The sequence below is a fragment of the Nestor notabilis genome, unplaced genomic scaffold, assembly GCF_000696875.1.
Source record: "Nestor notabilis isolate BGI_N333 unplaced genomic scaffold, ASM69687v1 scaffold26659, whole genome shotgun sequence".
Classification (NCBI taxonomy): domain Eukaryota; kingdom Metazoa; phylum Chordata; class Aves; order Psittaciformes; family Psittacidae; genus Nestor; species Nestor notabilis.
In genome coordinates this window covers 6847-19106 of record NW_009942747.1, presented here as the reverse complement: position 1 = coordinate 19106, position 12260 = coordinate 6847, and the positions used below count along the sequence as shown (strand labels likewise).

General features: G+C 48.8%; 1 protein-coding gene across 1 annotated transcript in view; it reads right to left on the bottom strand.

The window, feature by feature from the left end:
• Window positions 1-4370: 4370 nt before the first annotated feature.
• The window catches only part of RPRD1B (regulation of nuclear pre-mRNA domain containing 1B), a gene marked incomplete at its 5' end in the record, with an annotated part of 14383 nt that continues 6493 nt past the window's right edge, over window positions 4371-12260 (bottom strand). Inside the window, one exon of the mRNA XM_010021560.1 lies at window positions 4371-4520. Within this exon, the coding sequence (XP_010019862.1) occupies window positions 4371-4520 (150 nt within the window). The remainder of the gene's footprint in view (window positions 4521-12260) is intronic.

Genomic DNA, 12260 nt, shown 5'->3' with positions numbered 1-12260 from the left:
CTTGAGCGTACGCGTCGGCAGCTCCTCAGCAACACTCAAGCGGGTGGGGGGCGATTGACCCCCAGCCCAGCACTGACACTGGGGGTTATTGCTGGGTCTCAAGCCTGGAACAGGGCTCAGGGCACCGCTGAAGATGCACCAGAACTCAACCCTCCTGCTGTCACAGAACCCCAGACTGATTTGGGTTGGAAGGGACCTTAAAGCTCCTCCAGCTCCAACCCCTGCCCCGGGCAGGGACACCTTCCACTAGAGCAGGTTGCTCCAAGCCCCTGTGTCCAGCCTGGCCTTGAACACTGCCAGGGATGGGGCAGCCACAGCTTCTCTGGGCACCCGGTGCCAGCGCCTCAGCACCCTCACAGGGAAGAGCTTCTGCCCAAGAGCTCATCTCAGTCTCCTCTTTGACCACCCCAGTGCACAGACAGCCCCAGGGAGCAGCGGGGCCCGAAGGAGTTAAGAGCGCGGACCTGGCACTGGGCAGTGATGCGCAGCCCCACGACACAGAGCATTTGTTACCCAGCTCTGCTGAGCCAGGCTTCAAGCTGCTCAACACCTGGTTAAAAATAACCCTCAGCTCCTGCGGCTCGAAGCTGGGCCCTGATAAAATAAACATTAGCACTGCCGTTTCTGAAGGTCACTCCCATCCGTCTGAGCTCGGCACAGCAAGGCTGCCCCGGCGAGGAACCGGCTCCTCACAGCCTCCAAATGCTGCTGGTGTGGGTTGACTCTGGGGTCTGGCTCTCTGGGGCTGGTTTCTCCCCCATTATCCAGCATCCACCACCCCTTCCATGCTGTTTGCAGAAGCTAATGAACTACTTAACACCCCTCTAACAAGTGGGGTGTTTGCCCCACACACCTTCTCCACTGTCCCCTAAGGACCGTGAGAACAGTGTGACCAGTCCTCCAGAACAGGCACCATCACAGGGACATCTTCCCTGTGCACATCCTGCATGGCCCAGCACTGCCCTGCACTACCCAAGACTCTGACACTTTTGCCATACCAGAGATAAATTATAAACTAAACGTTTCCAGCACCCATTGCACGGGAGAATTTGAAATCCAGCACTAGCTCAAGTGCCAAAGTGATGGGAGTGTTTACGTGTCAGGGAGAGGTTATTCACACACACCAGCTCGCTGAAGATGCTGACTTCAGGAGGTGACTGTGAGCTCATTTCAGACTTGAGGACCTTTACCTTACCTTCTCTGGCAGATCGAGACTGGAACAAACTCCCCTAAATCAGAGCACACACAAGTAGGGTGTGGTGGGTTTGCCATCCCATTGCCTCTGCACAGCTCCTCCGAGAACATGGACATGTTTTACACCCCGCCTGAACCAACGGACACCTGAGGCACCAGGAGACAAAGCACACAGGAAGACCCAGATGGCAGAGCTCCCATGGGAAGCCATCTCCCTTTTCCAGGACCACAAGAGACACCATGGAAAGACACATTTTTCAGCACGTCCATCCAGCAGCTACAGCTCAAGCATCCTGTCTGTGCCTGCCCAAACCCTCACGGAGTCCCGGGAGGAACCAGCCCAGCCGCTGGGTTCAGTTCTGGCTCTGCCGCTCCGCAGGTCCCCATCCTGCCGGGGCTGGACGTACACACACAGGGGAGGGGTGAGAGCCAGCCAGGCACCGGCAGCAGACGGGGCAGCCTTTGGTCAGTGCTTGTCCCTTCCCACAAAGAAGAGACGAGACCCTAAACCTCAGGATGTGTTACTGGTGCCTGCACTGATCCATGTCAGCAGCCTTTGGTAAACCTCCTGCTAACGGTACCATGTGGAGCCCCTGCGGAACACACATGTAAAGAAATAACCTTCCACCTCCCGTTGCCTCCCAGCGGCCTGCTCAGTTTGGCTTTTGAGCTTTTCCCAGGAGTCGTTATTCACGTCCCCCATATACCCTAAATTCATTATTTATGAACTCAGCAGCTGCTCCGCCGGCGATGGGACCGTCCATGGCAGCTCCAGGGATCCTCCACGTCTCCAACCACCCCAGATCCAAGGGCAAACCCCGAGCAACACCTGCGGGGCAGAAAAAGTCAAAGCACGACTCTTCAAGGACACCCTCTTTATTCAAAAATAGATATCTATGAGACGTTTCAGAATATACTGCTGCCACGAAGGGCAGCCTATATGTCTAAATTAATTCCTAAATCGATTCATATACAGATTTAAGCTTTTGTTATAAAACAAAAACAAGACACACGCTGGGGAAATCTGTTTAACCTTGAGGCTGTCACCAGCTCACCAGAGGCCCTTTGCCCAAAATGTAAACCAAATGAAATTAAAACCCACGAGACTTCATTTAAATTAAGCAAAATAAACCACACACGTACTGGGGGAAAGAAATCAAAACATTCCAATGAAAACCAAGAGCCACCCAACTCCCACAGACCTGCCCAGGAAGGAGCCCGCGGTGCCAGCGCCTCTGCCATTGTTTGATGACAGCGTTTTTGTCCTCAGTGATACACGTTCAATCAACAGCCAAAGTAAGTCTTGGTTCAAACAGTCCCGAGGTAGCGCCGGGAGCCGGGGTGAGGCACTGGGTTGGGCTCTGGAGGTTTGGGGGTTTGTTTCTTCCTTTTTGGCAAGAGCAGAGGACACCCTGTGCTTTATCTACATCAGTTTGGACCATGAGGGCTGCACAATCACACAGACTCACCAAGGGAACAGCCCTGTCACTGGAGAATTCCCTGTAAACTGAAGAGAAAAACCACGTTTCTGGGCTGGGCCGTGCGGGGCGAGGAGACTCGAACAAGGACAAACGAAGGGTCAGGAGTGAAAGGATGTGAGCTTCTGAACAGGTTCAGGACCAGCAAACGCTGCAGTACTCGTTTAAGTGAGTGCTGAGTGGGCTACAAACACCCTGTGAAAGAAATGAGGAGGATACAGAAGAGCTTTGCATTTCCACAGAGCTCCTCTCCCTTCCTTGAGGACAGGGAGGCGCAGACACAGCCTTACCTCAGCCTCTGCCACTAAACCTGCACTCCCAGGTCCAGTGTTGCCAGAAACTCGAAAGGTTTTATAGAGGTTCCCTAGTGAGAGGTGCTAAACTGCAACAGAAGCGTTATCCAGACTGGAACAGAATGGTTATCCAGATTGGAATGGTTTTCAGTGATCAGAGTCCAGCTTATCGAACCTAACACACACGCTGAACTGGAACGCCAGCCACGGCATGAAGCCATCAGCCAGCAACAGAATGGAATTAAGTGTTTTAAATTTGCCTTTTCTCTTTTTTTTTTTCTTTTTTACTTCTCCTGATTATAAAACTCAACCCACAATAATCTGTGACACAAAATTAAGTACATCCTTTAAGTACATCCTTCTAATATCTACACGCAGAGACATGGTACATGTGTATACAGGGTATGTGCATATATATGGGCCTATGTTCTACATAAATAAATATTTATACCACATTTAACTTCTGTGCATCAAACAACTTCTCTAAAGCTATGGAGAGATTCATGGAATACTATTTTCAATGCAGCCATCCCAAGAGTCGATCAGCTGCTTGTCACAGGGACACCAGCAGCTGCAATACACCCTTCCAGCCTCTCCGGTGGTTAAACCAAAGCTTTGGGACCATCATGTTTTGTGTAATGAAGAGGAAAAATGTGGTATAAATCTAGGGCAGCTAGAACAGAACTTCCTTCCCCTCTCACCGAGGCAATACCCAGCTCTGCGCTGCTCAGCAGTGTAACTTTTGAAGCTATCTCTAACTCACAAAGAAAAGCTGCTCATTTTTGTTGCCTGTGGTGAGTTTCAATTTATGTACAAGCCAAACAGGAAGGATCTTCACCTCAGCCCCACACCACCATGAGGAACTGCAGGTTTAAGAATACCATTTCTCTGTACCACTGCTTGGCAGAAGCCGCCTCTTCCCGTGGTGCGGCACGTGCACCCGCCCCGGCAGCCCATCAGCCACTCCTGCTCCAGAGACCAGGCTCAAACCCAGCAAAACCAGGCCAGACTCCTCCAGAAACAACAGGATTCTTCTACAGAGGAGAAGTGCGATGGGGTCAACCTTCCTTTGAAAACATCCCAGGTACATATGTACATGATTCACATGACTTTTGGGGGGTAACGAGTGCTAAGAGCAAACAGCAACTGAAGAGTATGGAAAAATACAAGAAAAGTTTGCCTAGATGGGACTGTCCCCACTCGCTGTGGAGCTCACAAAGCCTCGCTCTTCATCCTCCCCTCAGCGTGGGCCAGTGGACACAGAGAGGGGGAGCATGAGCAGCCAAGGGGCAAAGCAGGGTCTGCAGGTTCCTTCCCACTGGAGATCTCGGCGGGCTGGATTTCCAGGCTACACCAGTCTTCTCACTTCTGCTGGTAATATTGGAAACTGGGGACACCGTTTGTTCTAGTCTGTTGAGAAGAGGTCACCAGCAGACGGCAGAGGTGCCAGCCCCCCCGTGACATTGGGCAGCAGTGACAGATCGGGAAGGCTCTGGATGTGGGATTTCAGCTCCTTGCGGACCTGGGTTACCCGAGCAAGCTTCTGTTTATATTCCTGAGGGAGAGAGACAAGAGAATAGAGATTAAGCACAGGCCCATTAACAGTGCTTTTAGCTACGCCACAAGTATTTTGCAGGTAAGGATTCCGAGGGAAGGTGGAGGGGCACTGGCTCTCAGAGTAACCACTGGCATGAGCACAGACCCCGTCATCTGCAGCCAGATCCACAGCCTGCCCACAGGCTTTGGCACCCCCAAATCACAGATCCAGTGTCACTGGAACAGCAGCTGTGTAAAACACCCCCAAGCCTCACCCACATCCTGGTGTGGTACTGGAAGGGTCACTGCAGAGCTGCTCTGTTCTGGATCCTTCCCCAGGCTACTGGGACACTGACAGGGTGTTCCTCAGGCACAGCCCGGCTGCCACGGGCAGCAGGCTCAGGTACACCACATACTGCTGTTACTGTGCTGCTCAAATACCAGTTTTTCTGTCAAGCCTCATCTATTTTAACTATTTAAGATAATCCAATTCTCCCTTTCAGGTTATTAATCAAGCCCAAGTTTGGTTGTGAAATGGTGTCTATGAGTTGTCAGACAACTCACATTAGCAACCCCAGCAGCTTACCATGACACTGGCATGTCAGCAAACACTGAAACACACGTATGATCACTACATGTAAACCAGAAAGACTCATCCACACTGGACTGAAACCAAGCAAAATGCAGAGACCAAAGTTTTCAGAATTTTATTATAAAGAGGAAAACCAGTAAGTTAAAACCCCTGAAGAGGAAACCTGCAAGTGGGTTTTCCACAAATGAGGCCTGGATTGAGCATTAAAAATCCAGCAAGAAATACCTATGTAGCTTCAGAAACCTCTGTGATCCAGGAGACACAGCTAGCAGTGACTAGTATCTTGTACTGAGAAGACAGAGGAACAGTTTGGACCCCAAAACTGAAAGAATGAATTGTACTTTGGTGAGTTCTGGTCAAGGCCATTTCAGAGCAGATCCGCATTACCCAACGCAGAAGCTCAATTGAAGATTGATTTTTAGGTAACTTTCAAAGTTTTGTAATTGTAAATATTTATGTAACAGTCACAAAAGACAGTTTTTAATTAAAAGACAGCTGTTTAAATAACAAAACCCCAGTATCACATCATGTCTTTTGCAATGCTCCCATCTCTACCCATGGCCTATTTTCCATGGCACCTCCAGAATGCAGGAAAGAATGAGCTTAAAAATCACACACAAAAGAAGCTTCCACAGAGTCTGCTGTAATATTCACTCACTTTTCATTTCTTAATTACTTCACAAAGAGAAGAGCAGTTTATCTTTGAAGATCAAATAAAACAAGGCACACATTTAATCACAACATCTTTCTGAAGCGTTTACAACTTTAATCCAGCCTTTCTGACCTTCTCAGTGACGGAAAAGTCTCTTCACCTTCTCCAAATATCAAAGCGCAGCAGTTCCTGCAGGGTTACAAGCAAGGAGTTTACACTCGCTGTGTTTCATGACTTTGAATTAGAACAGTGAGAGCACAGGCAGCCTCCACAACGCACATACCCCTACACCACAACTCACACACCCACAACAGCTACAGAAATAGTCCATCAATTCCCTGTCAGCACCAAGAAAGCATGTTCTGTAACAGCCTGTTTCAAACTTAAATCCTTTTATGAGGTTCAGGGAGTTCACTCACCATCATAACCAAATACTTCTGTGATATGCACAGGATATGTATGGTCAAGTTCAAACAAAGCTCTACCAGGTTTGTAAACCCAAGTGCATTGTTCTGAGGCTGGAGAAGGGCAACAACAAAACCAGCTCAGGAGAAGGTGCACCCCTTCATTTAGGACTGTGAGGATTTGATTAATGAAAGACAAAAGAACCAGAATCAAACTAACGATGCCCGACGGTACCATTTTGGGAAATACTTAAACAGGGAGAGAAGTCAAGAAAGTCACATTATGAAGACAGAACAAAACCAGGAAATCACCCCAGATTTTCAGGCATGAATAGAGGGTGCGAGCAGGTAAAGAGGCAAGCCAGGGCAGTGCTGCATCCCGACACCTTCCAGGAGAATGGGGAAGCCAGCGGTGGGGAAAAAGGCTGGTAACAGGAGTGCTCTGCTCAGTGTGGGGCAGGGGAGAGCAGAGCACCGGCTCCTGCACGCATGGGACAGAGACAGCAGAAGTATTTATTGTATTATTGTATTGCAAAAGCTCACAGAGAGGAGGTGGAAGAGGCTGGATCAGAGACCCCAGGAGACTGTCTCAGAAGAAGGCAGTAAATTAATGAGCCGTAGTTCAGGACTGTCAGGGAGTGATGAGTATGAAGCCAGGAAAGAAAGGGCAGCACTTCCTCAAGAATGCCAGTGTCAGGAGTGAGTAGCTGCAGATTGGTTTTGCTGCAGAAGAACTGGAAAAGGAGCAGCAACCCCCAAACCACTAAAGCCTCTGGCTCAGAAAAACGTCACTGAATTCAGGAATGGGAATGATGTTCTAAGGGAGTAATCCAGGAAGCAAGATTTCCTAGAAGAGATGAGTACTTGCTGGACAGCTTGGATACACAACACAGACTGCTGTGCATGCTTAACACTTTCCATCTGCTCTGGTACCAAAATGTTGTGTGATTTGTGGCAGAGCTGTTGAGGACACCAGAGCCCACTGCCAGGGCCAGGCCAGGCAGCACTGACCGTGCTGGAGCCCCACCACACAGCACCCAACAAGGGAAGGGTCTGAACATGGGCATCAGGGCAGAGCCCGGAGACCACCCCACCCTTCTGGGCGGCTGCTCCTAGCAGCAGGGAAGCCTGAAGTTCTGTGCAACACAGAAGCAGCACCTACCAGGAGGTACAACCCTTTGTACAAGGCCTGTTTGCTTGTATTTGCCATCTGCACTACTCACTAACACACCTCAGCTCCTCTCAGGAACACACCTCAGCTCCACTGGGGAACACGCAGAAGAGACCCTCTCCCAGGCTCAAGGGCTTTCCTTTTTCCAGCTGTGGCCATATTCTGCCACCACGGACTCTGGAAGCAGGTTTCATGGGAATCCATGTTCTTCACGTAGCCCATGACATGCTCTGAAACTGCATATTGCAGATCCCTGCTTAAGGCCCCTCTGTTGTATAAAGCTGAAAGAATACAAAGTGCACTTGAAAGAAGCGGCTACTTCCCATGGTCCTGTCTGCGCCCTGTCTCTAGCTGATGGCCTTGCTGAAGGTAGGCTTTCATTAAGATTAATAGTATTTGGATGCTATTTGCTTCTATTAGACAAAGTAACGAGATCTTTGCTGTAAGCAGGAGTTTGAGGATGATACAGAAATCCCTGGCACTGTACCACATGAATGCTTTTGCTAAGCAACATTCCCTCCCTGTATGCAGCATCCTACATCCACAGCGGCCAAGTGACAGACCTGAGTCCTCAAAACAAATGCAAAATCAGAATTACACCCCACTGAATGAATCTGACAGTGTTCCATTCACAGGAAGCTTTGCTTGAACCTTGTAAAACTGACTAATGGACATGACTGGGAATTCCTTCCGCATGACTCGGCTCACCTTGTCCAGTTACACAGCACAGACTTCATCTTATTTTAGCTTAGAATTTGCCCTGGACACTTCCATTCCTGTGCCAGGTCAGGCAGTAACATGTCATAAGTCATCACAGGAACTGCATCAACTGAAAACCAGCTGGTTGGGTGTTAATGAGGATCTAGAAAGTGAAGAGGAAGAGCAGCCGGTCCGTCTGCTTTCCTGCGCTGTAAATGAGCCAGATGTATGAACGGGAAACACCTCACAAGTCAGCGAAAACACACGCCAGAGGCTAAACAGAGATGGGAAAAGAGAAGAGAGTGAAGTTAGAGAGTAAAGAGGGATATATGCTCATGTAACATTTCTATTTAAAACCATGAAATACGCACCTCTGCTACAGCAGCTTGCTTGGGTACTCCTCAGCTCTCGCTGCTTGCCTCTTAGCCTGAAGTACTTCTCGTACGTACTCATTAACACATGTCAGATAAGAATGTCCCAGTGACAGTGTATTTATAAGAAATGACCAATGTGAAGGGAGTTGGGAAACAATTACCAAAAATGAGAAGCTTCGTAAAGCAGGGTCACAACCCGCTCAGTGAGTGCATGAACTGCTGCCTGGCTCCCACAGCTCCCTCCTGCTACCCACATGCATGTGAAATACCATCAGTTTCCTTTCCTGGCAGAAAAACTAAAACTTCACCTCTTGATCCCTGCCTGAACCACTGAAACAAACATACCGGAGCCCAAGAATTGCTGAGAGGAAAGCAGCAGCCACAAAGGCATCCAACAGTGACATGCACCAAAAACTGAAGCGGTGGAAACAACCCAGCAATGAATTGCACATTAACCCCCTCAACTACATCCTATTTCAAGAGGATGTGCAGGGCCCAGCAAAGGCAGCTCAGTGAGACTGCACTTCATCCCGCAGAGATGCACTATCAGAGGCCTTGCAAATTCCCATGGACACAGCTTTAACACCTGAAGTGTTATTAAAGGTGCCCTGAAGCCATGAATATTAAAAAGCCCCAAGATGTGAAGGCCCCAAGCTCCCAGCAGGATTTCAAGTCACAACCTGTAAGGTGCAGTCAACGCTCAAGAACACTTCCCCTAACCTGGATGCTGGATACAGCATGATGTCTGTACACGTATGCACACACCCACCACAGCTGTGTACACACACCCTGACACACTGCACTGCACAGAACAAACTGCACACTGTCGTGTGTTCCTCAGGGCACCTTTTACAAAGGCACATCCAGAAGGTATCTGGAGGACGTGGGGAAGAACTCTCCAGCACTGACTGCAAATCAAATTAACTCCAAAAGCACATTCCCCTCTATTTTACCCTTTTCCTCTTCTCCCCACTAGATGAAAATAACGCTCCCCAGATTTTCTGTCATCACTGGTTATTTCAGATAGAGCTTTCACACAATTTGCCCTTTTCCAGCTCTACTTTCACATGGTGGTTCTAGTCCCATCTATTTCACTGACTTCCTGTTGCAGTCTCCTGGTACAGGGACATGGGAATGCTCTCCCGGGGCCTCCCCCTGCATTTCCTGGATTTTTCCTCTCGCCTGCCATGCATTCAGGAGGAGCACACAGGCGGCTTCAAAAGACAGTCCTTCCCCTTGAAGCTCTGCAGACCCAGATGCTGAAGGACAAAACCCTCCGCAGCTGGTTGTTCCCTGAAACAGGGGCAGCCATGGCCAAAAATGACCCAGATCAGAGAACTTCCACTGGCAGGTAAATACCCATGTGGGATGGGAAGCCACCTCACCTCATCCTTATGAGCACTACCTCTAGTTTCTATGCCTGTCTGAAAAGGGATTTTACTTCCTGACACCTACTGTTACGAAAGTCTCTGATGCTGTCCAGGCCATGGAAGATCACACAGCAGCTGCCTGAGATGAGGCACCATTCGAACAGAAATCAGTGTCCTGAGCAACAGCCCCCCCCTTCAGTGAGTTAGCCTAAGAAATAGTTACCCTTGAAAATACACCCCGTCACAGGCTGTTCAGCGCCAGCTTTGGTCCTGCTGCTTTTGCTGACTGTCAGAATGAAAGGAATTCTGCCTTCTCCTTTTAGACTACAACCACATCATCCCAATCTCACCCCTGGCCCCCAGATAAAGTAATCCCAGTTATTACACTTTCCATTGCTACCCTAAAAGCAGAGTTTGTCCATGTCATGATCTTCAGGCACGTACCACCTCTCCCCCTTCAGATTTCCAGGGCTTCCCAGCACTATGCTGTTTCAACCCTTACTCACACCCATCTGTATCCACGCTGAAGTGTAGCTCATTGTCCAACAGCACCTTTCTCAGCAGCATCCCTCAGCTGAAGAGCTTTTCTCTGTGTCCCGGGGTTGGAGCATTATCCCACTAGACACACAGACACTGAGTTCATGTGTTGTGAGAATCTGCTGTGTCGAGGGACAGCATTAACAGGATTAGTAAACAACTGCAGCTCTTCAGACTGCACAAGCTGCTTTTCAAAAGACAAAGATTAGCTACTTCCATTGTTATCACAGTGTAAGACTTTGCTTTGTGAGTAAATAAAGAACAAAAAATATCCAGGGATTTCCAAATGAGACATTTTCAGATCTTAAAATAAAGCCCTGAGCCACGTTACTGACAGAACCTCTCTCCCCAAGCAGAGCCTTGACTGGACTAGGACAGCCGAGTGAACAAGCCACCTTCTACCTAGAAATGCCATCTCAGCTCAGAGCCAGGGAACTTGGTACACAGGAGGAAAACTCACAGTCAGGAGCAGCAGAGATTCTGGAAGAGATCCCTCAAGAGAGCGAAGCACACGCTGAGGAGATGTGCAAAATTACAGTGGCTTAAGCTGTTTTCTTATTTCAGTCTTTCCCTGAGTAAATGGTTCATTCTTTAACACGTTCTTAATTGCCACAAGAATTCCAGCTCCTTCTCATAAAACACTTCTCAGCACTACAAAGGACAAGTCAGGCTTATCAATAACTGTATGTGCTGCCAGGACATCAAAGACTCAAACAAAACTGATAAGCAGATAGAGCCTGTCACATCTGTAACCCACATCTTCCTCCATTTATTAACCCTCTACAGCCCAAGAACAAGGCAATGCTTTCACCCGGCAACAGCCCTCAGCTGGGATTTGTCAGGGACATGAATTATGCCTTCATGTCAAGTAGGAGAGTGGCATTTCCTGTGACTCATTTGAGATTTCTACAGCACTGAGGCCACCTTGGTTTGGCAGCATGACCAAGATGCCAACTTAAACTGGTGTTTAATCAGATCCAGACAGATAATCAAATCATTCTTAGTTTTCAACCTGGTAAAGCACGTGTTCACACTAAACAGCGGGCCAGCAGCCTGTCCTGCTGCCATCAGCAGGATTATCCCTGTTGACAAAGCAGCTCAGTCTTTTCAGGATGACATTCCTGCCTCTGCCACAGTTACAATCTTCAAATAACATTCCCTCCCAAAAGGACATTTTCCAAAACGAACCCCAATACAATTGTCACAACATTTCAGCAAGTGCATTAGAAATTTTAATTCAGCATTGTCATGATGAATGTCTAAATTTCACACTCTCAAACTGAGTCAAATTTATGGCATGTTCTGGGCTTTTCAGACGCTGCTCTGCAGCTCTCTGCCACCTATTCCTGCCTTTTCTGAAGAGCAAACAGCAATGAATCTGCTTCTTATAGATTTATACATAGATTCATGTTTCTACTAGACATGTGTCCTCCTTTCGGCAGGGGGAAAAACCCTGACCCAACACCACACACTATATTCTGCTAATAAACCAGGTGCCAAACAGGATTTGAGTTTGCAGCACATCTTCCATACCCATGTCTGAAAGTGCCTTTAATGACTCAGCCACTGCACAGATGCTCTGCCTGAGGAAATTCAGGCTAAACCAGCCGGGAGAGTTACTAACTACCCACTCCACTCCCGAACACGGAGTCAGCACCTGCCTGGCCAATTTGGAAAATCCATGGCTCTGGAAAAGCAGCATGTTCACAGTCACAAGACACTGAGGAACTCCAGTATAAACACACACAGCGAGGAAAACACTCAGAATGAAACCTGCCCAAGAACAAGCTGCGGGGCTGCCAGAGGACGAGGTCTGTCGTGGCAGCAAACAGCCCGTGCCTGTCACAGCGCAGGCTCCTTCCAGAGAGCCTGTCCCCTGCAGCAGCTCCCGTCCCACCCAGCATCAGCTGCGCCCAGGAACCAGCCACCGGCAGCGCCGAGGAAGCCCCTAACGTGCCCC